This window comes from Delphinapterus leucas, chromosome 9 (assembly GCF_059928025.1).
Source record: "Delphinapterus leucas isolate spDelLeu-1000000601 "Yukka" chromosome 9, BTC_Dleu_Yukka2, whole genome shotgun sequence".
Lineage (NCBI taxonomy): Eukaryota > Metazoa > Chordata > Mammalia > Artiodactyla > Monodontidae > Delphinapterus > Delphinapterus leucas.
The window spans coordinates 61,553,573-61,579,471 of record NC_143137.1 but is presented as its reverse complement, the minus strand read 5'-3'; the positions used below and the strand labels follow the sequence as shown (position 1 = coordinate 61,579,471).

Here is a 25,899-nt window from a genome sequence, read left to right as displayed (position 1 = left end):
ATGGTGTTGACTTTTGTCAAAAGTTTTTTCTGAGTCTATTGAGATGACCATATGGTTTTTCTCCTTCGGTTTGTTAATGTGGTGTTTCACATTGATTGATTTGCATATACTGAAGAATCCTTGCATTCCTGGGATAAATCCCACTTGATCATGGTGTATGATCCTTTTAATGTGCTCTTGGATTCTGTTTGCTAGTATGTTTTTGAGGATTTTTGCATCTATGTTCATCAGTGATATTGGCCTGCAGTTTTCTTTCTTTGTGACATCTTTGTCTGGTTTTGGTATCAGGGTGATGGTGGTTTTGTGGAATGAATTTGGGAGTGTTCCTCCCTCTGCAATTTTTGGAAGAGTTTGAGAAGGATCAGCGTTAGCTCTTCTCTAAATGCTTTATAGAACTTGCCTAAGAAGCCATCTGGTCCTGGACTTTTGTTTGTTGGAAGATTTTTAATTACAGTTTCAATTTCATTACTTGTTTATATTTTCTAATTCTTCCTGGTTCAGTCTTGGAAAATTGTCCCTTTCCAAGAATTGTCCATTTCTTCCAGCTTGTCCATTTTATTGGCATATAATTGTCTGTAGTAGTCTCTTATAATCCTTTGTATTTCTGCAGTGTCAGTTGTGATTTCTCCTTTTTCATTTCTAATTTTATTGATCTGTATCCTCTCCCTTTTTTTCTTGATGAGTCTTGCCTAAAGGTTTATCAATTTTGGTTATCTTCTCAAAGAACCAACTTTTAGTTTCATTGATCTTTGCTATTATTTTCTTCATTTCTATTTCATTTATTTCTTCTCTGATCTTTGTGATTTCTTTCCTTCTACTGACTCTGGGTTTTCTTTGTTCTTGTTTCTCTAGTTGCTTTAGGTGTAAGGTTAGATTGTTTATTTGAGATTTTTCTTGGTTCTTGAGGTGAGATTGAATTGCTATAAACTTGCCTCTTAGAAGTGCTTTTGTTGCATCCCGTAGATTTTGGATCACTGTGTTTTTGTTGTCATTTGTTTCTATGTATTTTTAAATTTCTTCTTAGATTTCTTCAGTGATCTCTTGGTTATTTAGTAGCGTACTGTTTAGCCTCCATGTATTTGTGTTTTTTACAGTTTTTTTCCTGTAACTGATTTCCAGTCTCATAGTGTTGTAGTCAGAAAAGATGCTTGATATGATTTCAATTTTCTTAAATTTTCTGAGGCTTGTGACCCAAGACGTGATCTATCCTGGAGAATGTTCTGTGTGCACGTGAGAAGAAAGTGTGTTCAAGCAGAACTATGTTACTAAGTTTCATCTTCTAGTACAGTTTTGCTTAGCAGTTCTTAAAGAATTAGCAAATATGTGTCTGATTATCTCATCCTCAAAAAATTAGACCAATTTTACTTCCTTACATTACTGTTCTTAAATGTTACTTAATGTATAAAGGAAGCATTTTAATGGTATACACAGCTAAGCTAAGAGACATCACAATTTCCAAAGGGTTCTTTTTTGGCCTAATGAATATAACATAAAAATTTAACTCTAGGAAGAGTAAAATGGCACAACCTTTTGGGATGGTAATTTTAGCAATATTCATCAAAATTTAAAACGTGCAAATGCTTTGACCCAGCAGTTTCACAGCCAGGGAACTGTCTGCCAAGAGTACACTATGTTTTCTAAAGCTCTGCTTATGATGACTGAAAACAATCTAAATGCCCATCAGTAGGGGACTTTTAAATTATGGTACCTTCATATAGTGATTCAGTATATATTAGCATACATACACATATTTGGAAGTGTATACAATAAACTGTGATTAATGCTTATATCTGCTAAGCAATATTCAGAGTTGGAAAAAGTTTCTTTTTCAATTTTATAAATATAAAATTGAACTGTGTGAATTTTGAGATGAACTCTAAATCAGTTTTAAAATCTACACATTATCTGAAGGAATTAGATACACATTTGACATAAATTAAATCATATGTTAGTTCTAAAAAGCCATCAGATAGATAATTAAGCCAAATGGTACTTGATGTTTTCTTTTGTTGAGTATAGCTTTAAAATGCGGTCAAATATAAGTTCATATGCAGGAGTGTCCAGATTTCTTTTCTGGGACAGAGGTAATTTATAAAGTATTTTTGATTAATTCAAATGGATCAGAGACCTAAATATAAGAGAAAGCTAAAACCATAAAACTCTTAGAAGAAAACACAAGAATAAATCATTGTGACCTTAGATTAGGCAATCTTTTAGATATGACCCAAAAGAAAATGAAAAGTGAAAAGACAACCCACAGAATGGGAGATATTTTCAAATCATATATCTAATAAGGGATTTTTATCTAGAAGGTAAGAACTTTATAAAGACCTTTTACCAATTAGTAAAAAGACAACCTAATTTTGAAATGGGCAAAGCATCTAAATAGACAGTTTTCCAAAGAAGATATACAAATGGTCAACACCATGATGAGATACCACTTCACATCCACTAGAATGGCTACAATAAAAAAGACACATAATTACAAGTGTTGCTGAAGATGGAGAAATTGGAAGCTTCATACACAGCCAGTGGGGATGTAACATGGTACAGTGCAGCCACTTTGGAAAGTAGTCCGGCAGTTTCTCAAAAGGTTAAACAGAGTTACCATACAAGCAGTTCCACTCATGGGTATATACTCAACAGAAATGAAAACATCATGTTCACACAAAAACTTGTATATAAACTTCATAGCAGCATTACTCATAATAGCCAAAAAGTAGAAACAATGGAAATGTTTATCAGTTAATGACTGGATAATAAAATCTGTATGATTGAATATTATTTGGCAATAAAAAGGAATGAAGTACTGATACATATTACACTACAGGTGAACCTTAAAACCATTATGCTCAGTGAAAAACACCTGTTACAAAGGCCATATATTGCATGACTGCATTTATATGAAATGTCTACAACAGGCCAATTCATAGATGGAGAAAGTAGATTAGTTGTTGCCTCACTGGAGGAAGATAAGAGATGACTGCTAAAGGGTATGGAGTTTCTTTTTGGGGTGATGAAAAAGCTGTAAAGTTGACTGCAGCATTGGTTGTACAACTCTGTGAATATGCTAAAAACCACTGACCTGTATACTTTAAATTGGTAAACTGTATGGTATGTGACTTATATCTAATAAAGCTGTAACTCCCCAAAAAAAGACTTTTGAGACAGTCCACAATATTAAGGAAAAAAGTGACTCAAACATCCCACGTAACCTTACCTTGGACACTTCCTCTTTCCCGTTATTTTCTTTAATGAATACCTTTTCTAATTCGGGACTTATTCCTTCTACATTGCAGGGCACACGTGAAACAGATGATTTTGGCACTGATGCATTTGACAGTGGCATAGGGACTGATCTTGATCCAGTAGCCTACAAAACAGAAGATAAGGTATTATCAAATTATTTGTGGCCAAAGAAATCGAGAACTAAAGAGCATGGTAAATCTTAAAAGAGAAACTCAAGGAGCAGAGTTATTTTGAAATTTCAAATACAATATAAATTCAGATACACATACTGCAGTTTCGGTTCCAAAGTAAGGAAGTAAGGTAAAAATTACAGAGTCAAAGTAATCCTTTATGTAAGTATAAAGGTATGATTGTAAACTGTACACACTTTTCCAGTAGAATGGCAGAAATCGAGTGTCCTCTGTGCTGTTTAATTTTTTTTCTTTTTTGTTTTTACTGGAAAAGCATAGTTGAAATCATGTAAGTTAAGTGTATCACGTGACACTTCAGCTCTGCTCTGTGCCTGTGTATGTGTTTAAAAGATTTGTTCCCTGCACTGTGACGATTACCTTCTAGTATTTTTCATTTCCATTTTATCAACCATTTAAGAAAGGCTTTTGGATTACTAAGTAGTTTGGCAACAATATCATGTTAAGTTCAGTAACACTCACTTAACAACTATAAGGTTGCTTTCAAAAGTCCTTTGGAGGAGTTGTCAAAACTTAACCACCTCTCATAGCTGTCCTGCAGGAGGTACCACAAAGTGTAAGACAAGCCTTTTGATGCTCAAGGAACTTAAAGAGCAGAAAGGAAATAAGAAAAATAAAGATGAACAAGGTAAAAAAAAAAACAGTATATGATCTCTACCTTATTCTGAATGATTAAAGTTGATATATATGATTCATAATGAGGTAGACAGCTAGTCATTGATTAAATGAATAATATATTTCCCATACTCAGTGCGGTGCTCCTGCCATCTGTAAACTGCTGCCCACGAATGTCCTTTGTCTCATTATTAATGCATGAGCTTTTTTCATATTAAAGTTGTAACTCTTTGTCATACATTTACTGTTTACTTTAGTATGAAATATCTTTCAGTACTTTTATGGTTTTTCATATTTAAATATTTAACCTACCGTGATTTATTTTTGTGTATGTTATGAAATAGTATTTTTTCCCACATAGCAATCAAACTGCCCCAACATTTCTTTATGGATTCTGTATTTGATTTCCTTGAGTTGTTACTTGATAATCCCTATACAGAGCTCCACTTTAACTGCTATAACTTTATAGCAGTTACATTTTGCATTTTGGTATCCTATAGGGAAAGCCTTTTCAAATTTTCTTTTTAACTGGCATTACTTTTCCATATTACCTTTGAAAATAACTTTTAAAGTAATAAAACAATTCCTTTTACATTTCCATTGGAACTCAATTTGTATGTTAATTTTGGGCAAATTACTATTTGAAAAATATTGAGTCTTCCCATGCATGAATGACTTCCCATTTGTCTCTATTTTATATTTCATATCCTCAATAAAGTCTTATAGTTTGCATATTTCTTTTAAGCCTAGGCATTTTATATTTTTTATTATATATATACTAACATGTTATTGCTAGTTGTAACATAATAAGAAATATGTACTTGGTTTCTACCCCTGGTTCCTGACAGAGTTCCTAAAATCTTATAATTTCCTGAGGGACAGGGGCACTAGGAGCATCTTTTGTTCCAATATTTGATTTCTGACACCAGTCCTGACACATAGCTCCTAAATCCCTTGGAATTTCCTGGGAGATAGGACCAAGAGTTTTTTGTTCTAATGAGGCGACTCTTGGTGGGTTCCTGAATAGGTTCCAAATGGGGGGGCTGGTCACTAGAAAGAAGCCATGATTAGAAGCTTGGAACTTCCAGTCCAACCCCCATCCCCCTCATCCTCTGGTGAGGAGAGGGGCTGGAGACTGAGTTAATAATTAATCATGCCTATGTGATGAAGCCTCCCAAAACATCCCTACACTACGGGTTCAGAGAGCTTCCAGGTTGGTGAACACACATCCATATATACCAGAAGGGTGGCACACCCCAACTCCATGCGAGCAGAAGCTCTTGCACGTGACTTACTTACAGACCTTGCCCTGTGCACCTCTTCATCCTGCTGTTCATCTGTATGTATCCTTTATTATATCCTTTGTAATAAACAAGGAAATGTGTTTCCCTGAGTTCTTTGAGCAGTTACAGCAAGTTACTGAACCTGAAGAAGGGGCTGTGGGAATCCCTTCTTTATAGCCAGTAGGTCAAAAGTACAATGACAATCTGGACCTTTCAACTGGCATCTGAAGAGGGGCAGTTTTGTGGGGCGGGGAGTCCTTCACCTGTGAGGTCTGTGCTAACTCCACGTAGTTAGTGTTATAACTGAATTGGAAGACACTTGGTTGGTGTCTGGCGAGTCGGAGAATTGGTTGGTATGGGAAAAAAATCTCACACATTTGGTGTCAGGAATATTATAAGCAGAGGAAAACAGTAGTTTACCTTCACTAGTACAGGAGAAAACAACTGATTTTTATATGTTTACATTTTATCTGATCATTAAGTTCTCAGTTTTTCTCCTTTTTATTGTGAAAAATTATAATCATAAATATAATTAAACAGAATAGTATAATGAACACTCAGGTACACGTCATCCAGTTCCAAAACTTATCAACATTTTCTAACTTTATTTCATCTAAACAACCACCACTTGTTTTTGTTCTTTGAGTATATTAAAGCACATTCTAGACTTCATATTTCATCTACAACTATTCCAGTAGGTATAGCAAAAGATAATAATTATTATTATTATTTTTTTTTGCGGTACGCAGGCCTCTCACTGTTGTGGCATCTCCCATTGCGGAGCATAGGCTCCAGACGCGCAGGCTCAGCGGCCATGGCTCACGGGCCCAGCCGCTCCGCAGCATGTGGGATCTTCCCGGACCGGGGCATGAACCCGTGTCCCCTACATTGGCTGGCAGACTCTCAACCACTGCGCCACCAGGGAAGCCCAAAAGATAATTATTTTTAAACATAACTACAATGCCAAAAAATTCAATGTAAATTGGGAATAAGTGTATAAATTTTTTCTGTTAAATCAATATGTCAATAGATATACTATAAATGCATTGGGCTCTTACAGAAAAGGTGTTTGAAATAAACAGAATAAGAATAATATATTAATTCTTCCAGATTAAGAAGAAAAAGTAAGGCATATGTGAATTTTCTCTTGAAATGTCTGAGGCTTGCTTGCCAACTACATGTTTGTTTTACAGCTTTGATGAGGTATAACTGACATACAATAAAATCCTCCCATTTTAAGTATGTAGCTCATTGAGCTTTGTAAATATATAGTCATCCAATTATCAGTATAATCACATTTTAGAAACTTCTATCATACAAAAAATTTCTCTAGGGCTTTCTACAGTCAATTCCCGCCGCTAATACTTTGCATCATTTTGCTTTTTTGAGGATTTAATGTAATGAATCATATAGTATGTAGCCTTTTGCTTCTGACTTCTTTCACTTGCCATGATGTTTTTGAGATTCAGCCATGTTGTTTTAAGTACCAGTAGTTCCTTCCTTTTTACTGCTGAATAGTATTACACTATATGGATGTATGAAGGGCTGTTTATCCATTCACCAGTTCATGGATATTTGCTGGTTTCCATTTTTTGACTCTTATAGATACTGCTGCCATGAACAATGATATACAAGTCACTGTCTGGACATATGTTTTTATTTCTTGTGGACAGATACCAAAGAGTGGAATTCCTGGGCTATATGGTCGGTGTATGTTTAATTTCTTAAGAAAATGCCAAACTTCTTTCCAAAGTAGCTGTACCATTTTGTGTTGCCACCAGCAATGTGTGGCTGTTCTGGTTGCCTCACATCCTTATCAACACTTGGTATTGTCAATATCTTCCATTTTAGCCATCCTATCATTAAGTTTTTTAATAGTTTAGTAAATTCACTTTGATTTTCTAAATATACAACAATATCGTATGCACAGAGTGATAACATTTCTTACTGCTCTGTCTAGAACCTCCAAACTACTAGCAAATAACATCAATAATTACAGACATCTATGACTTCATTTTTATTTTAACAGAAATACTTCCAGTATTTTATTGTTAGGATCTAACTACATTTGCAGTTAGTCCCATTAGGAAGTGTCCTATTTTAGGATAAGTTTTTATCACATATGGATACTGAGTTTTTATCAAGTGTTATTATGTTATTCAGCATCTACTTTGACTTTCTGATGCAATGAACTAACCTAATACATTTCCTAATGTTGAATTATCCTTACATTTGTGAAACAACCCCTAATTAGATTTTTTTGATACACTACTTGGGTTTCTCCTGCTATATTGACTATATTTTATTTACTAAAATTTACATTAATATTTGTAAGTAAATTTGGCCTAGAATAGCATTTCCCGAAGTTTGTTCCATGGGGATGTGAGTACATGTTTGGGGTGGGGGTGGGAGGACAAAAAAACGAATTCTCAATTTCTTCCTAAGTCAGATAGGGGTAAAATATATCAAGAGGCACAGAGAGAGATGGGTTAAGGTACTATTAGGAAGATTAAATAAGATAATGCCCAGAGTTGCTTAGTAAGTGAATAAGCTAGGGTTTCAGCCCAGGCCAGTAACAGTCATCCTTGTGACCACTACACTCTGTTATGTCTGTTATTAAAAGATTACACATATGGCTAAAACAAAAACTTCTTAAAACAAACATTGTAATGTAAAAGAGCTAGAGATTTACATTAATTTTTTTTTTTAATCCTAAAATGATGGGTTCTCCTTTATAATGAACCCTTTAAAAGGAATTATTCCAATCTGGACAAGAAGTTAGCCTACCTGAGTGTGACTGATTGCTATATGGTTGCCATGGAGAGGTGACTGACGATCCTTCTCTTTACTGTGCCGACTGCTCTGCTTACTACGTTGTAGTTGCTGCCTCAGTTTGGCAATCTGCTTTGGGGAGAAGGGATGAGAAGCAAGAAGAGAACAGAAGTGAATACCAAGCTTTAAGTATTTATTTCTTTAATTTTAGATGTAAAAAATAAAGTTTTTATCAAAGATTTCAAGAAGAGACAATATTTCACTACAGTGATTTATTCTCCAAGTTTTAATAATTAAAACTATTGAAAATAAGAAATAAATATATGCTACAAATGCTTCACTTATACGATTTAAATATTGTCGGTAAATACATAGACTAAATTTCCCCAGATTATTTCATATTTTACCTTTGTAACACCAGAAACATCTTCCCCTTTAAACACTTATTTCTAAGATGAAAAACTAGTATTTCACATGCCTATTGATTAAAGTCAAACCCAATCTCTTAATATAGGGACCTCATTAAGTTTTTAAGTTCCCATTTTATATAAACAAAATGGATCTGGTAGACCAATTACTAAACACTTTAAAATTGTAAATCCCATGGTGTAAATCGTATGGCATTTAGCATTAGTTACTTGTTAGTATTTAATATCTTACTATTATATTACTCTTAGTCACAAAATCTTTATTTTCCAGCTTTATTGAAACATAAATGACATATAACATTGTGTAAGTTTAAGGTGTACAGTTTTTTAAAAAAATAAATTTATTTATTTTTGGCTGCACTGGGTCTTCATTGCTGCAGACGGGCTTTCTCTAGCTGCAGCGAGTGGGGGCTACTCTTCATTGCAGTGTCTTCCCTTGTTGCCGTGCATGGGCTCTAGGGTGCACAGGCTTCAGTAGTTGTGGCATGTGGGCTCAGTAGTTGTGGCTCACGGGCTCTAGAGCGCAGGCTCAGTAGTTGTGGCGCATGGGCTTAGTTGCTCTGCTGCATGTGGGATCTTCACAGACCAGGGATTGAACCTGTGTCCCCTGCACTGGCAGGCGGATTCTTAACCACTGCACTACCGGGTAAGTCCCTGTACAACATGTTGATTTGACGCTATTATATATTGCAAAATGACACCACTGTAGCATAAGTTAATACCTCCATCCCATTACATAATTACCATTTCTCTTTGGGGGTGAAAACATTTGAGATCTACTCTCTTAGCAACTTTCAAGTATATATAATACAGTATTATTAACTATAATCAAAATTCTGAACATTAGATCCCCAGAGCTTACTCATCTTATTATTGGAAGTATGTACCCTTTGACCACTCCCCTTTACCCTCCAGTCTAGCAACCACCACTCTACGCTCAGTTTCTATGAGTTTAGCTTTTCTTAGATCCCACAAACAAGGGATACCATACAGTATTTGTCTTTCTTTGTCTGACTTACTTCACTTAGCATAATGCCCTCAAGGTTCATCAATGTTGTTTACAAATGGCAGGATTTCCTTCTTTCTCATTGATGAATGTATGTACCACATCTTCTTTATCCACTTCTCCATTGACAGATACTTGGCTACAGTGACACAACTTTTTTCAAAACAAATATAACTTAGGAGTGTATTCTCCTAAATGGAACTGTAAAACTCCCAGACTTAAGGCTTAAGAGAAAAGTCATTTCTACAATATGGCTTGGAATTCATTAAACTATTAACATATTTTAGGTGCTATATAATCTTCTTAAACTGTGCTAGACCTGAAGTAAAATATACCTCAGCATTTTCAAAGGGAATCACCAGCAATTTGGGGGAAGTTACTTAATATTGGTATTACTTTCCTTGTAGAAAAGATGACATTAATCAATTAATAGGTACTCCTTGAACACATACAGTGAGCTCAGTTTTATGTTACCTACTAGGCAAAGTGCAAATACAAAGTAAAGTGTGTAAAATATATTGATTTCCTCAAAGAGATATTTAGCAAAATGCTTACTTGGAATAACGGTGGCAATGAAAAGCAAAATAGTTGCTATTAAAGCCTGTTAATGGTCAAGGGGAAATGTATATAGGTTGCTGGGAAAACTTACAAACAGAAGAGAAGCAGCATGGAAGAAAATAAAGCACCTAAAAGAGTAATCTATACCCTTTTTAAAAAATAAGATCCTCTAGTTTTTTGAAACTCTTTGTAGCTTATGGACATCCCATACAATTTCCTTGCAAAGATATATAAATAAGATTATCTATGTTAATATTTGTGTTCCTTGCTCTCTGTTGAAATGACATCGTTTTCTTCTAGAGAACATTAATTTTCATGAGAAAAGGAATCAAAATTAGTAGGTAATCATTATAAATCAAGAGAGATTATACTCTATGATAAAAATAAACAGAATTTCAAATTGTACAAGTTATTTAATTAGGATAGGGGTATAAAATTAAGTGTTTTCTGAATATTAATGATGTTTCAGTGGTTTTTCAAAACTGGCAAGAGCTTGTAGAGAAGAGCCCATAATGCTTACAGATTAATCAAAGCAATCTGTACTTTTTAATTTTTAAAAATAATCTTTAAAAATAAACAAACAAAAGTAATCTGAAAATTGATCAATCCTAATCACTCTTTTTAAAGGCCTTCGAGATATCATATTAAGCCGGAAAAGTTTTTGTTCGAAATAGCTTTACCAAACTCCTGAAAACAAAAAGCATACATAATGGTACACACCTTACTTTGCTTGGAATATCAGCTTAAACTATGCAACCTTATAGTTTCCACACAATACTGTGTATCTTTGTTTTTTTTTTTTTTTTTGGCGGTACGCGGGCCTCTCACTGTTGTGGCCTCTCCCGTTGCGGAGCACAGGCTCCGGACGCGCAGGCTCAGCGGCCATGGCTCACGGGTCCAGCCACTCCGCAGCATGTCGGATCTTCCCAGACCGGGGCACGAACCCGTGTCCCCTGAATCGGCAGGGGGACTCTCAACCACTGCGCCACCAGGGAAGCCCTAATACTGTTTATCTTTGGATTATAACATAGTTCTGCTTTTGTTTACAACTTAGAAGAGATCAGAGTAAAAAGGAAGCCCATCTTAATATATATACTCAAAACATTACAACTCTTACTCAAGAACCATGTAAAATGAAAATAAGATATAGGGCTTCCGAAGCCATCTCTTCTCCCTAAGTTCAGTACCAGTAGACAGTAGACACAAAGGTATCTCTGGGAGGAAGGGGCAGAGGGAGTTGTAATTTCCACCCTACACTCACACACCCCTCCCATCTCATCCGTAGTTCCAAACCTCTGCCTAAGACCACCTCTCTAATCAATCCCATGTTCCAATGCATCACACAAAGCTCTTGGTCCTCACTTCGGTGGGCCTACCCACCCTAGTTACTACAATGAAATGCCCATACAACCTTCCTTTACAAAGGGAACCCTAAGTTATACTGACTGGATTTCTTAAACTATAGATGAATCTTACTTGTGTTTCTAAATATTCATTAGCAATGCTGTGGCCTTAAGGAAAAAATTAAGAATGGACTTTGAGGGTATTATACTAAGTGAAATAAGTCAGACAAAGAAAGGCAAATACTGTATGATCTCACTCATATATGGAATCTGAAAAAACAAAAACAAAACCAACTCACAGAACCAGAGAACAGGGTCTGGTGGGGGGCAGAAAATGGGTGAGGGTGGTTCAAAGGGTACAAGCGTCTGGTTATAAGATGAGTAAGTTCTGGGGATGTAATGTAAAGCATAGTGACTCTAGATAATAATACTCTATAGTATATTTGACAGTTGCTATGAAAATAGATCTTAAAAGTTCTCCACATACACAAAAATTATAAAAATGTTGAGGTGATGGATGTGTTAACTAACCTTCTCGTGGTAATAACTTTACAATATATACATATATCAAATCATTATGTTGTATATACCTTAAGCTTATATAATGTTATATGTCAATTATATCTCAATGAAGCTTAAAGAAAAAAAATTAAGAGAGAAGGAGATAGGAGCATTCTTTAAACATGAAAGGGGTCCCAGGCACGTGAGCTCCAAAGTTTAAAAAAGTTAGGGACTAAGTAAGCCTGGGTCACAAAGAAGAAATAATATTGTAGAGAGAAGAATTAGCATAAATACAAAGAAATGACTAAAATATTTGTGGAATTAGATGAAGAAAAATCAGAGACTGGCCCCACTGAAAAGCTAAGAACTAGGAACACATTTCACTGTAAATTTTTGGAAACCTGATAACATCACCCTTGTTTATTTGCTATTTTTGTCCTGTTAGTTTCCCCCACTATTGTTAACATTTCAAAACAGGAAAAAAGGGCTTCCCTGGTAGGGCAGTCGTTAAGAATCTGCCTGCCAATGCAGGGGACACGGGTTCGAGCCCTGGTCCAGGAAGATCCCACATGCTGCGGAGCAACTAAGCCCGTGCACCACAAGTACTAAGCCTGTGTTCTAGAGCCGACGAACCACAACTACTGAAGCCCGTGTCCCGCAACTACTGAAGCCCGCGCCTAGAGCCCATGCTCCGCAACGAGAAGCCACTGCAATGAGAAGCCCGCGCACGACAACGAAGAGTAGCCGCTGCTCATCACAACTAGAGAAAGCCCACGCGCAGCAACAAAGACCCAACGCAGCCAAAAATAAATAAATAATTAATTTAAAATAATAATAAAAATAAAAACAGAAAAAAACTAAACTCTGAGCCTCAGAAGACTGGTTGAATACTTTTGCCTCAGGTAGTGAAAGGGAGGGAGGGTAATATTTCTCAGAATGAATTCTATAGTAGGCCAAGGAACTGAGACATCTTAAACAGACTAAGTGGCTGCAGTAGGAAGGGAAGCAGAATCCTGGGGCTTTTGAAAGAGGAAAATAAAAAGTGAGAAGAGAGCTTGATTAACGCCAGGGATGGCACTTTGTCACATGCATTTATATGAATTCTCTCATTCATTTCTCAATAAAAACATGTGAGATAGGTACTATTATTATCCCCACTTTATAGGTGAGGAAACTGAGAGGTAGGAAGGTTAGCTTGTTGAAAGCCACACAGTTAAGTGGTGAAACATGTATATGAACTTAGGAAGTGGAATTCCAGAGTCTGCTCTCTTAATCACTATTCTGTATTGCCTAAAGGATCAAGTTAATAACTCATAAGGAGAGAAAGAAATCTTACAAAAAGTGAAGACAGACATACAAATGGGAACAACATACAGATTACAATAGTTGAACTGTTAAGAAAAAAGGCCCCCAAACAATTACTAAAGATATTAACCCAACAAATTTTTCTGAAAATCTAGTTTCAGAGGTTATGAATCTCAAGCTGTTATTTCTCTTTTATATGAAAAAAAGAGAACATGTGACAAACTTTAGTGCTTGTAAAGATCTATGTCTCAAAAGAAAGGTTCTGCAGTCTAAAAACAAATTTTACATATTATATCCTTTGACAGTGTTCAAAGGAATTTAAAATGCAACACATTACCTACTCTAATACTAAAAATAAAAATTTCTTTTTGTTTAATATAAATATGAATAATTCATGTTGTTTTCCTGTTTTTCTAATGAAACCCTAATGAAATAAATGCTGTTTATTCAGCCCTCTGATATCCAAATGCACAAACATAGGCATACGTATGCACAAACGTGCATATATAAAGAACAGAGATATGTAAGCACATACACATGCACAGGGAGTTGTCACCTGCATGCACATCACCTTTACACATGACCACGGACAGACATGCTTGCCCACATGCAGACTCACACAAGCCCCCACCCCAGTAACAAAGAGAGAGATTTACACAGATCCATTCCCACAAATATAGCTAGCTTTGGGACAATTGTTATACACATAAAATAGTTTTTAATATAGACATGTATTTACCAATAAGGCATATTTGTCAACAGAGGAATGATGACAACAATATCAGACTAACATTTAAAGAACACTTGGTCCATAAACCCACTAGATTCCACAGATATATTGTAACTGTTTTACAGATGAGGAAACACTTTGAAAAATAAAGTACCTTTCCCAAGGTAACACAGCTAATAAATGGCAGGCCCAGTCCTTTAGCCTTTAGTTCATAACCCCTTTCTATTACCTACAGGGCTGCTGAAAATAATACTGTGTTAATGTTCGCAAATAACTACCAGTCACTATGTATTGGCTCATAATCTCAACCACTTCGCCAAGTAACTTCCTTTCTTAATGCTGTAGATATTGCAAGATGTGAAACTGCAATAAAGGTGAACAAAAATTTTATGAAGCAATTAACTGACTACATACTAACTTAATGATATATTTCTTTTTTGATAAGCAGTTTAATAACCTTAAATATTGTTCATATTGGATCCAGTTTTAAACAATGAAAATATTATAAAACATCTTTACAATTCAGTTTAATATGGACTCAGAATTTATTGGATAAATATTTGTATTTTTAAAAGACTTTACCACATAATTAAATAAAAATTCTTCAGACTGTTGTTTTTTAGGTCCAGAGAAAATATTATTGCAATTTTCCCCTAGTATAGTATGATAAAACAATTTTTTTTCATTAGGGCAGAATGTATACTTTTACTAAAACTATAAGGAAACTTTTATTTTTCTTAAAAAAGGAAGACCACAACAATATTTTTTAATCACTATTTGATCAGAAGCAAGAAACTTCCCTAATCATTTCACTTAGAGAAAAACTATCCCAGTAATAAGAAGAGGGCTTATTGGTGAGATAAAGAAGCAATGCATGATTCTTCCTTTTATCCACTGAAGGACTTAAGAATAGTAAACTCACCTTTTGCAACTTATCTTTATCAAAATCAGAAATAGTATAAAGTCAAAACAACAATACAGTAATATCACTTATATTCTCTCTGGGAACGTCACCCTCTGGGATAAAGAGTAGGTTTATACTTACTGCTTACTATAAAAACAGTGGATTTTCCAAGTTCTGTTTCTCTCCTATAACGTGATCTACTATATGTGTAGGCATCCATTTAGGCCCTCCCCATCACCCCCACTGGACTTGGGGTTCAGGGGAACTAATGCAAACTCGATAGTCTTGATACCTGCTGTGCAGTGAATAATAAAGTCCATTGTTTCTAAACCACGAGCCTCATGACTTCTGCCAGCATCCATGAAATAGTAAAAAGCTAACTTATTAGGTTATAAGTAGGAAAAAATCAAATCCAAGATGTGGCGGGTATACTTCCTCTTTTGCCTCAAATGAAGAGAAAGGAGTTTTAATGGAACAACTTGGAAGGACTGACTGTTCCTCACAGATAAGAAGACCGGATGGACTGGAATCTGACTCCACCCCAGATACTGAAAACGTTGAGCTAGGATGATAGAGATTTACTCTTGCTTTAGAATCAGCCTAAACTCCCAGATATTAACCAGATTTTTTTTAATGTGCAAGCTTCCCAGTAACCATTTGGGAAATTTGAAAGTGAGAGTCATAGGAGGGTTTTCTTAGGTCCTACTTAAGAGGACCACCTAAAAGGGTAAACAGAGCTCAGCAGCTGAGAAACTGAATGTTATTTCTAGAATTCTAGAGGCTAAGGAGAGAGTAAGATAGAAGTGTAGGTAAGAGATGTGCAGCAACAAGGGATGTCCAAAGAACCCATGAAATTACTCTACAAAAGAAGGTCAGTTTTAAAAATCTGTCAAGCCCAGCTAATTGACAGGCATCTGATAACAGTACCAGTCAAGTAGGAACATTTCTATTCCCCTTACCTCTCCCTCTCTCCCCCAAGCTCCAACTCCAGAGGGGTCAGAAATCGTAGCTATGGAGTTAGGAAAGAGGTAAGCAAGAAAGACAAAAGGAGTCTCTGGGATCCCTTCACCCATGAAGTCATTCACCTGCAGTAGGCCCTAGCTAGAAGAGGAGTAGCTGCAAGGATGAAATAAGTAGGAAGCTTTAACTGTTACAAGAGACTGGAAAGCATGTTCACTTGAAGGAATCATAGGTGTGTAAGAGCTTCTGGTTTTGCACCATACACAAGAGATGAACTTCTCTCACTGAATAAGGATAGTGGGAGTTAATATAAAGTCCTTTTGTGATTATCCCTTAAAGTCTTAGTTGATTTTCCTAATGTGTAATTAAGCTCTTTAAAAAGTAGATTGTATCTACTCTTTCTTTTGAAATAGATGCTTTTACACAATACTGAGCATATAGTCTTATGCATTTGATGCTATTCCATGAACAAATGCAGTGCCACTACAGGCTGACAATGTATCCTAAAATATATATTTAAAATTTACCTGTCTTCTCTTTTACCTCTATTAAATGTATACAAATCAAGTACCATAAAAACAGAAATAGAGTCAGATGTAGAAAACAAACTTATGGTTACCAGGGGAGAAAGCAGTGGCAGGGGGGAAGGGTGGAGGGAGAGATAAATTGGGAGACTGGGATTGACATATACACTATGCTATATAAAATAGATAAATACTCTGTAATGACTTATGGGAAAAGAATCTGAAAAAGAGTGAATATATGCATATGTATAACTAATTCACTTTGCTGTGCAGCAGAAACTAACACAACATTGTAAAATCAAGTATACTCCAATAAAAATTAAAGCACCATCAACAATAAAAAAGTGATAAGTACTAATTAAATCCTTATCATTTGCTTAGCAGACTTCTTAAACTGTAGATATGCTTTATAAATTAATTTTAAATTGTGTTATGTAAACAGGGAACCACATATCTAACCAATGGAAAAGTACACTTAAACATTTGTTTGGTTTGTAAAATCTAAATAAAGGTTGGGTTAACATCCCTCCAGTAAACATAATTCAAAGGAGGAAGAGTAATCTTTTCATAAAAGAAAATGATGTCTCACTTGAATTCATTTCCTTAACATGGACACAACCCATAACCTCACTGTATACTGGTATCAGTTAGTTTCTGACAAATGTGTTGATAATCTGTTTCCCATTTTTTTGTAGGTAATCTTTTTTCTAATTGCAAGAATGAGTAAGTGTGTGTGTGTGTGTGTGTCCCCTTGATCTACAACTCAGTTTACCTAGGGTGGAAATTTTTTCTTTGTCCTGTTTATCCTTCGTGGAATTGATGGGCTTTTTCAATATGAAGACACATCACTCTCCAAATCTAGCGTATTTTCAACCTTTAAGAAGTATCTCTTCCCTGATGCCTACTATTCTTACCTTCTGGAACTCCTTACTCAGTCTATTTTCCTGTTTCTTAACTCCTCTTTCATATTTTCAACCTCTATCTTTTAAAAAATTCTTTTTAATTTTTTAAATTGAAGTACAGTTGATTTATAATGTGTTAGTTTCTGGTATACAGCAAAGTGATTCAGTTATATATCTATATATTCTTTTTCATATTCTTTTCCATTATCGTTTATTACAGGATATCGAATATAGTTCCCTGTGCTATACAGTAGGTCCTTGTTGCTTATCTACTTTATATATAATAGTTTGTAACTGCTAAGCCCAAACACCTAGTTTATCTTCCCCTGCTCTCTTTCCCCTTTGGTAACCATAAGTTTGTTTTCTATGTCTGTGAGTCTGTTTCTGTTTTGTAAATAAGTTCATCTGTATCATATTTTAGATGCCACATATAAGTGATATCATATGATATTTGTCTTTGACTTACTTCACTTAGTATGATATCCCTAGGTCCATCCATGTTGCTGTAAATGGCATTATTTCATTCTTTTTTATGATTGAGTAGTATTCCATTGTATATATGTATACAACATCTTTATCCACTAATCTATCGATGGACATTTAGGTTGCTTCCATGTTTTGGCTATCGTAAATAGTGCTGCTATGAACACTGGGGTGCATGTATCTTTTCGCATTAGTTTTCTCTGGATATATGCCCAGGAGTGGGATTGCTGGATCATATGGTAATTCTGTTTTTAGTTTTTTAAGGAACCTCCATACTGTTTTCCATAGTGGCTGCACCAATTTACTATCCCACCAACAGTGCTGGAGGGCTCCCTTTTCTCCATACCCTCTCCAGCATTTATTGTTTGTAGACTTTTTAATGCTGGCCATTCTGTCAACCTCTATCTTTTTATTCTATATTCTAGATGATTTGTTCATCCAGACTTTCTCAGTTGAGACTTTTGATTCACTAATTCTCTCTTCTGCTGTGTCAATTTAAGCCATCAAAGAGTTTAATTTCACCAACTTTTATTATATTTAAGACTTATAAAGGATCCTTTCTCTTTCTGCCTGTTCTTATTTACTTCTGTTCTCATTGTGAGCTACTGTTTCATTTGAAATTCTTAAACATTCTTATTTCTAAATTCTTTTTTGGGATTGTGTTCTTATTCTTATTTTCTCAGATATGACTCTATTTAATGTATCTGCTGTCTCTTATGGCAATAGATTTCCTTACATACCCTAAAATACTTACTTGGAAGTTCTCTGTATGTGGGAGTTTTATATTTTGTGAACTCTTTACTGCCATATTGTTTCATGGTTACTCAGACTAGTGCTTCAGAGTTGCATAGCTTCAGAGCAAAAGTCTTAAACCAGGAAGATTGGGGCTTTGCTCCCGCATGGGTAGAGCTCTATTCCAGACACCATATCCACACACAACATATTTGGTTACTATTTCCATTTTTGTATAGAGGCTTTTCTGGCCCACAAGAACACCAACAGTGTCAGGTGGAGTTTTTACAGGTCTAGTTTTACTGCCTGGAAACATGGTCCCAGTTCCCTGCTTTATGCAGACAGCCCAGTTCCAATCTCCCATTTGCAAGATATATTTGACTCTCTTAAAATGTGTAGTCTCTTAAATTTGGCTTAACTCACAGAAACCTGGCCAACACGATCCAGATTTCTGTGAGTCAGATAACATCAACATCCACTCATCACTAAGGATTTCCCTTCTATTCATGGTCTGCAGGGGTTTTCCTTGTCTTAAATGTAGCTAAAATATATTTACTTATGTATTTCTTTGAAAAATTTTCACACTGTAGTCTTAAAAGCTTGGAACAAAGTGGAAGCAGACTATTCAGGTGCTTTCACTGACATTTAAATCAGAAATCCAGATGCAAACTCTCTGAGGGGGACAGCATGTATGTGACTCAGGAAGAATGGATGTGATACAGCTGAATTTGATGCCGAGACAAGGAAGCAGGTCAAAAGTTGTTTGTTAAAAAAAAACACTGAACTTTAGTAGCATATAACTGAAAAAAAATTACTATTTCAATAACAGTTTTGGCTTTCATAATTTCCTCAGATTCCAATTCTGTCATCTTTTATAACTATTCTTATTTTTACTTTTAGTCTTTACCCATGTACTCATTTTTCCAGCCTCAGTTATATATCATTTAAAATTTAATATCTACCATGGACATAACATGGAAAACCTACTAGTCTTTTATGTTTATTCCTTTTTTTTCATCTTTATTGAAATGTAATTTACATTCCCTTAACTTTATCCATTGTAAGGGTAAAATTCAATAAGTTGTAATCACTTTGTAGTGTTGTACAAAATAATCAAAATTCAGTTTTAGGATTTTTTCATCACCCCCAAAATTTGCTTTGAGTCTATTTGTAGCCAATCACCCCTACCCCCACCCCATTCCAGCCACATGCAACCACTAATGGGCTTTTTTCCCCTCTACAGATTTGCCTTTTCTGGCATTTCAATATAAATGAAACCATACAATATGTAATCTTATTCATCTGGCTTCTTTCACTTAGCAGGAATTGGCAAGCTACAGTCTGCAAGCCAAATCTAGCAGGCCACATGTTTTTGTAAATAAAACTTATTGGAACATAACCATGTCCACTCCATATTGTCTATGGTTGCTTTCACACTACAATAGTGGAGTTGAGTAGTTGCAGCAGAGGCTCTGTGGCCCACAAACCATAAAGTATTTACTATCTGGCTCTTTAGAGAAAAAATTTGCTGACCCTTGACTTAGTAAAATGTTTTTGAAGTTCATTCCCATTGTAGCATGTATCAGTATTCAGTACAGTGTTCCTTTTCATTGCTGAACAGTATGCTATTGCATGAACACATGACATTTTGTTTATCCATTTACCAAACAGTGGATATTTCAATATTTTTTAGTTTTTAGCTATTATGAATAATTCTGCTATAAATGTTTGTGTAAATGTTTCAATGTAAACATGTGTTTTCATTTTTCTTATACAGAGTCCTAGGAATAGAATTTCTAGGTTATATGCAAAGTTTCTGATTAACTTTTAAAGAAACTGTTAAACTGTTTTCCAAAGTTGGCTGTATCATTTTATATTCCCAACAATGTCTGAGGGTTCCAGATGCTCTTCATTCTTGCTAACACTCAGCATTTTCTGTCATTTAAATTACAGTCATTGTAGTAGGTGTGTAGTTGTATCTCATGGTTTAAATCTGCATTTGCCTAATGAGGTTGAACACCTTTTCATGTGGTCATTTTCCATCCATACATCTTTGATGAAATACTTCTATCAAAGTCTTCGCCTTTTAAGTGCATTGTCTTCTTACTGATTTTTAAGAGTTCTTTATACATTCCAGATATAAGTCCTATATCAGATATGATTTGCTAATATTTCTGTCTGGGGCTTGTCTTATCATTCCTTTAGTCATGTAGTGTAAACGTTCATTTAAATGAAGTTCAGTTTTTTTTCTTTTATGGCCTTACTCTTGGTGTTGTATCTAAAAATGCCTTGCCTAATCCAAGGTCTTCTAGAAGATCTAAAATTTTAGAGCTTATATTTAGGACTATGATTCATTTTGAGTTCATTTATCTCTATAGTGAGCGTCAAGGACTAACTATTTTTCCTATATATGAATATATAATTATTCCAGTACCAGTTACCAGAAACGCTGTCCTTTTCAACTGAATTGCGTTGGCAGCTTTGTCGACCATTAACTGACCATAAAATATAAGGGTTTATTCACTGATTCACAATTTTGAATCATTTATCTATATTTCTTCTTTATGCTAATATTTTGCCAAATTTATTAATATAGATTTATAAGAAAGTATTGAAATTGTACCACGCAAGTCCTCCAAAGTTTTCCTTCTTTTCAAAATTACTTTCGGCCAATCTAGGCCCTTCACATTTCCACATAAATTTTAGTATAAGCTTGTCAATTTTTACCAAAAACAAAAACGCTGGGAAGAAAACAGGGATTATACTGAATCAATTTGGGGAGAATTACCATTTTAATAATAATACTGAGTCTTCCAATCCATGAACAAACTGTCTATCCATTTATTTAAATCTTTTAAAATACTGTCCAGCAGTGTTTTGTTTTCAGTGTATAAATCTTGAACTGCTGTTGTTTAATTTATTCCTAAATATTATAATATTTTTGATGCAACTGTAATTGTTTTCTGATTTAGAGGATTGTTCATATCTAATATCTAGACAAACGCTTGATTCCTTTCTTTTTTTATTATCTATTTTACACATATTAGTGTATGTATATCAATCCCAATCTCCCAATTAATCCCACCACCAGGCCTTCCCCCGCTTACCCACCTTGGTGTCCATATGTTTGTTCTCTACATTTGTGTCTCTATTTGGGCCTTGCACACTGGTTCATCTGTACCATATTTATAGATTCCACATATATGTATTAATATACAATACTGGTTATTCTGACTTACTTCACTCTGTATGACAGCCTCTCGGTCCATCCCCATCTCTACAAATGACCCAATTTCGTTCCTTTTTATGGCTGAGTAATATTCCATTGTATATATGTACCACCTCTGCTTTATCAATTCATCTGTCGATGGGCATTTAGGTTCCTTCCATGACCTAGCTATTGTAAACAGTGCTGCAATGAACATTGGGGTGCATGTGTCTTTTTGAATTATGGTTTTCTCTGGGTATATGCCCAGGAGCGGGATTGCTGGGTCATATAGTAATTCTATTTTTAGTTTTTTAAGGAACCTCCATACTGTTCTCCATAGTGGCTGTATCAATTTACATTCCCACCAACAGTGCAAGAGGAGAAGATAGTGGAGTAGAAGGACGTGCGCTCACTCCCTCTTGCGAGAGCACCGGAATCGCAAGTAACTGCTGAACAATCATCGACAGGAAGACACTGGAACTCAGCAAAAAAGATACCCCACATCCAAATACAAACAAGAAACCACAATGAGACGGTAGCAGGGGTCACAATAAAATCAATTCCCATAACTGCTGGGTGGCTGGCTCACAAACTGGAAAACACTTATACCACAGAAGTCCACCCACTGGAGTGAAGGTTCTGAGCCTCATTTCAGGCTTCCCAACCTGGGGGTCTGGCAAAGGAGGAGGAATTCCTAGAGAATCACACTTTGAAGGCTAGCGGGATTTGACTGCAGGACTTCAACAGGACTGGGGGAAACAGAGACTCCACTCTTGGAGGGCACACACAAAGTAGTGTGCATATCGGGACCCAGGGGTAGGAGCAGTGATCCCGCAGGAGACTGAATCAGACCTACCTGCTAGTGTTGGAGGGTCTCCTGCAGAGGTGGGGGGTGGCTGTAGCTCACTGTGGGGACACGGACACTGACAGCAGAAGTTCTGGGAAGTATTCCTTGGCATGAGCCCTCCCAGAGTCCACCATTGGCCCAACCAAAGAGCCAGGTAGGCTCCACTGTTGGGTCACCTCAGGCCAAACAACCAACAGGTAAGGAACCCAGCCCCACCAATCATCAGACAAGTGGATTAAAGTTTTACTGAGCTCTGCCCACCAGAGCAACACCAAGCTGTATCCAACCTTCCCAACAGGAAACTTGCACAAGCCTCGTAGATAGCCTCATCCACCAGAGGGCAGACAGCAGAAGCAAGAAGAACTACAGTCCTGCAGCCTGTGGAACAAAAACCACATTCACAGAAAGACAGACAAGATGAAAAGGCAGAGAGCTATGTACCAGATAAAGGAACAAGAAAAAACCCCAGAAAAACAACTAAATAAAGCGGAGATAGGCAACCTTCCAGAAAAAGAATTCAGAATAATGATAGTGAAGGTGATCCAGGACCTTGGAAAAAGAATGGAGGCAAAGATCAAGACGATGCAAGACATGTTTAACACAGACCTAGAAGAATTAAACAACAAACACCTATAAGAATTAAAGAAAAAACAAACAGAGCTGAACAATACAATAACTGAAATGAAAATACACTAGAAGGAATCAAGAGCAGAAAAACTGAGGCAGCAGAACGGATAAGTGACCTGGAAGACAGAATGGTGGAATTCACTGCTGCAGAACAGAATAAAGAAAAAAGAATGAAATGAAGACAGCCTAAGAGACCTCTGGGACAACATTAAAGGCAACAACATTCGCATTATAGGGGTCCCAGAAGGCGAAGAGAGAGAGGAAGGACCAGAGAAAATATCTGAAGAGATTATAGTCGAAAACTTTCCTAACATGGGAAAGGAAATAGCCACCCAAGTCCAGAAAGCACAGAGAGTCCCAGGCAGGATAAACCGAAGGAGAAACACACCAAGACACATAGTAATCAAATTGATAACAATTAAAGACAAAGAAAAATTACTGAAAGCAACAAGGGAAAAATGAGAAATAACATACAAGGGAGCTCCCATAACATTAACCACTGATTTCTCAGCAGAAACTCTACAAGCCATAAGGGAGTGGCATGATATATTTAAAGTGATGAAAGGAAAGAACCTACAACCAAGATTATTCTACCCGGCAAGGATCTCATTCAGATTCCATGGAGAAATCAAAAGCTTCACAGACAAGCAGAAGCTAAGAGAATTCAGCACCACCAAACCGGCTCTACAACAAAGGCTATAGGAACTTCTCTAAGTGGGAAACGTAACAGAAGAAAAGGACCTACAAAAACAAACCCATAACAATTAAGAAAATGGTAATAGGAACATACATATCGATAATTACCTTAAACGTGAATGGATTAAATGCTCCAACCAAAAGACATAGGCTCGCTGAATGGACACAAAAACAAGACCCATATATATGCAATCTACAATAGACCCACGTCAGACCTAGGGACACATACAGACTGAAAGTGAGGGGATGGAAAAAGATATTCCATGCAAATGGAAATCAAAAGAAACCTGGAGTAGCAATACTCATATCAGATAAAATAGACTTTAAAAGAAAAAATGTAACAAGAGGCAAGGAAGGACACTACATAATGATCAAGGGATCAATCCAAGAAGAAGATATAACAATTATAAATATATATGCAACCAACATAGGAGCACCTCAATACATAAGGCAAATGCTAACAGCTATAAAAGAGGAAATCGACAGTAACACAATAATAGTGGGGGACTTTGACACCTCACTTACACCAGTGGACAGATCATCCAGACAGAAAATTAACAAGGAAACACAAGCTTTAAATGACACAACAGACCAGATAGATGTAATTCATATTTATAGGACATTCCATCCGAAAACAGCAGATTACACTTTCTTCTCAAGTGCACATGGAAAATTCTCCAGCATAGATCACATCTTGGGTCACAATGCAAGCCACAGTAAATTTAAGAAAATTGAAATCATATCCAGCATCTTTTCTGACCACAATGCTATGAGATTAGAAATGAATTACAGGGAAAAAAAATGTAAAAAACACGAACACATGGAGGCTAAACAATACGTTACTAAATAACCAAGAGATCACTGAAGAAATCAAAGAGGAAATCAAAAATACAGTCCCACCTCAAGAATCAAGAAAAATCTCAAATAAACAACCTAACCTTACACCTAAAGCAATCAGAGAAAGAAAAAAAAATGTATGGACACCAAGGGCAGAAAGTGGCGGGGGGCAGTGGTGGTGGTGGTGTGATGAATTGGGCAATTGGGATTGACATATATACACTAATATGTATAAAATGGATAACTAATAAGAACCTGCTGTAAAAAATATAAATTTTAAAAAGTCTGTGTTTGAAAAAAAAAAAAAGAACAGTGCAAGAGGGTTCCCTTTCTCCACACCCTCTCCAGCACTTATTGTTTGTAGATTTTTTGATGATGTCCATTCTAAACAGTGTGAGGTGATACCTTCATTGTAGTTTTGATTTGCATTTCTCTAATAATTAGTGATGTTGAGCAGCTTTTCATGTGCTTCTTGGCCATCTGTATGTCTTCTTTGGAGAAATGTCTATTTAGGTCTTCTGCCCATTTTTAAATTGGGCTGTTTATTAATATTGAGCTGCACGAGCTGTTTATATATTGTGGAGATTAATCCTTTGTCCAGTGACTCCTTTGCAAGTATTTTCTCCCATTGTGAGGGCTGTCTTTTCATCTTGTTTACAGTTTCCTTTGCTGTGCAAAAGCTTTAAGTTTCATTAGGTCCCATTTGTTTATTTCTGTTTTTATTTCCATTACTCTATGAGGTGGGTCAAAAAAGATCCTGCTGTGATTTATGTCAAAGAGTGTTCTTCCTATGTTTTCCTCCAAGAGTTTTACAGTGTCTAGTCTTACATTTAGGTCTTTAATCCATTTTGAGTTTTGGGGTTTTTTTTAGTTTATTAATTTATTTTATTTATTTATTTTTAGCTGCATTGGGCCTTTGCTGCTGCGTGCAGGCTTCCTCTAGTTGCAGGGAGTGGGGCTACTCTTCATTGTAGTGCACGTGCTTCTCATTGCGGTGGCTTCTCTTGTTGCAGAGCATGGGCTCTAGGCACGCGGCCTTCAGTAGTTGTGGCTCGTGGGCTCTAAAGCGCAGGCTCAGTAGTTGTGGCACACTGGCTTAGCTGCTCCATGGCATGTGGGATCTTCCCGGACCAGGGCTTGAACCTGTGTCCCCTGCATTGGTAGGCAGATGCTTAACCGCTGCACCACCAGGGAAGCCCTT

The 25,899-nt window shown here is 36.1% G+C and overlaps 1 protein-coding gene across 2 annotated transcripts in view; it reads right to left on the bottom strand.

Moving 5' to 3' along the window:
* GLCCI1 (glucocorticoid induced 1) overlaps window positions 1-25,899 on the bottom strand; it is a 122,470-nt gene that overhangs the window by 21,866 nt on the left and 74,705 nt on the right. The window contains exons 4-5 of one of the 2 annotated variants that reach the window (XM_022586792.3): window positions 8,123-8,239; window positions 3,221-3,373 (exon numbers count right to left, since the gene is read on the bottom strand). In XM_022586792.3, coding sequence (XP_022442500.1) covers window positions 3,221-3,373; window positions 8,123-8,239 — 270 coding nt within the window. The remainder of the gene's footprint in view (window positions 1-3,220; window positions 3,374-8,122; window positions 8,240-25,899) is intronic. The other variant, XM_022586799.3, reaches the window with a different exon arrangement.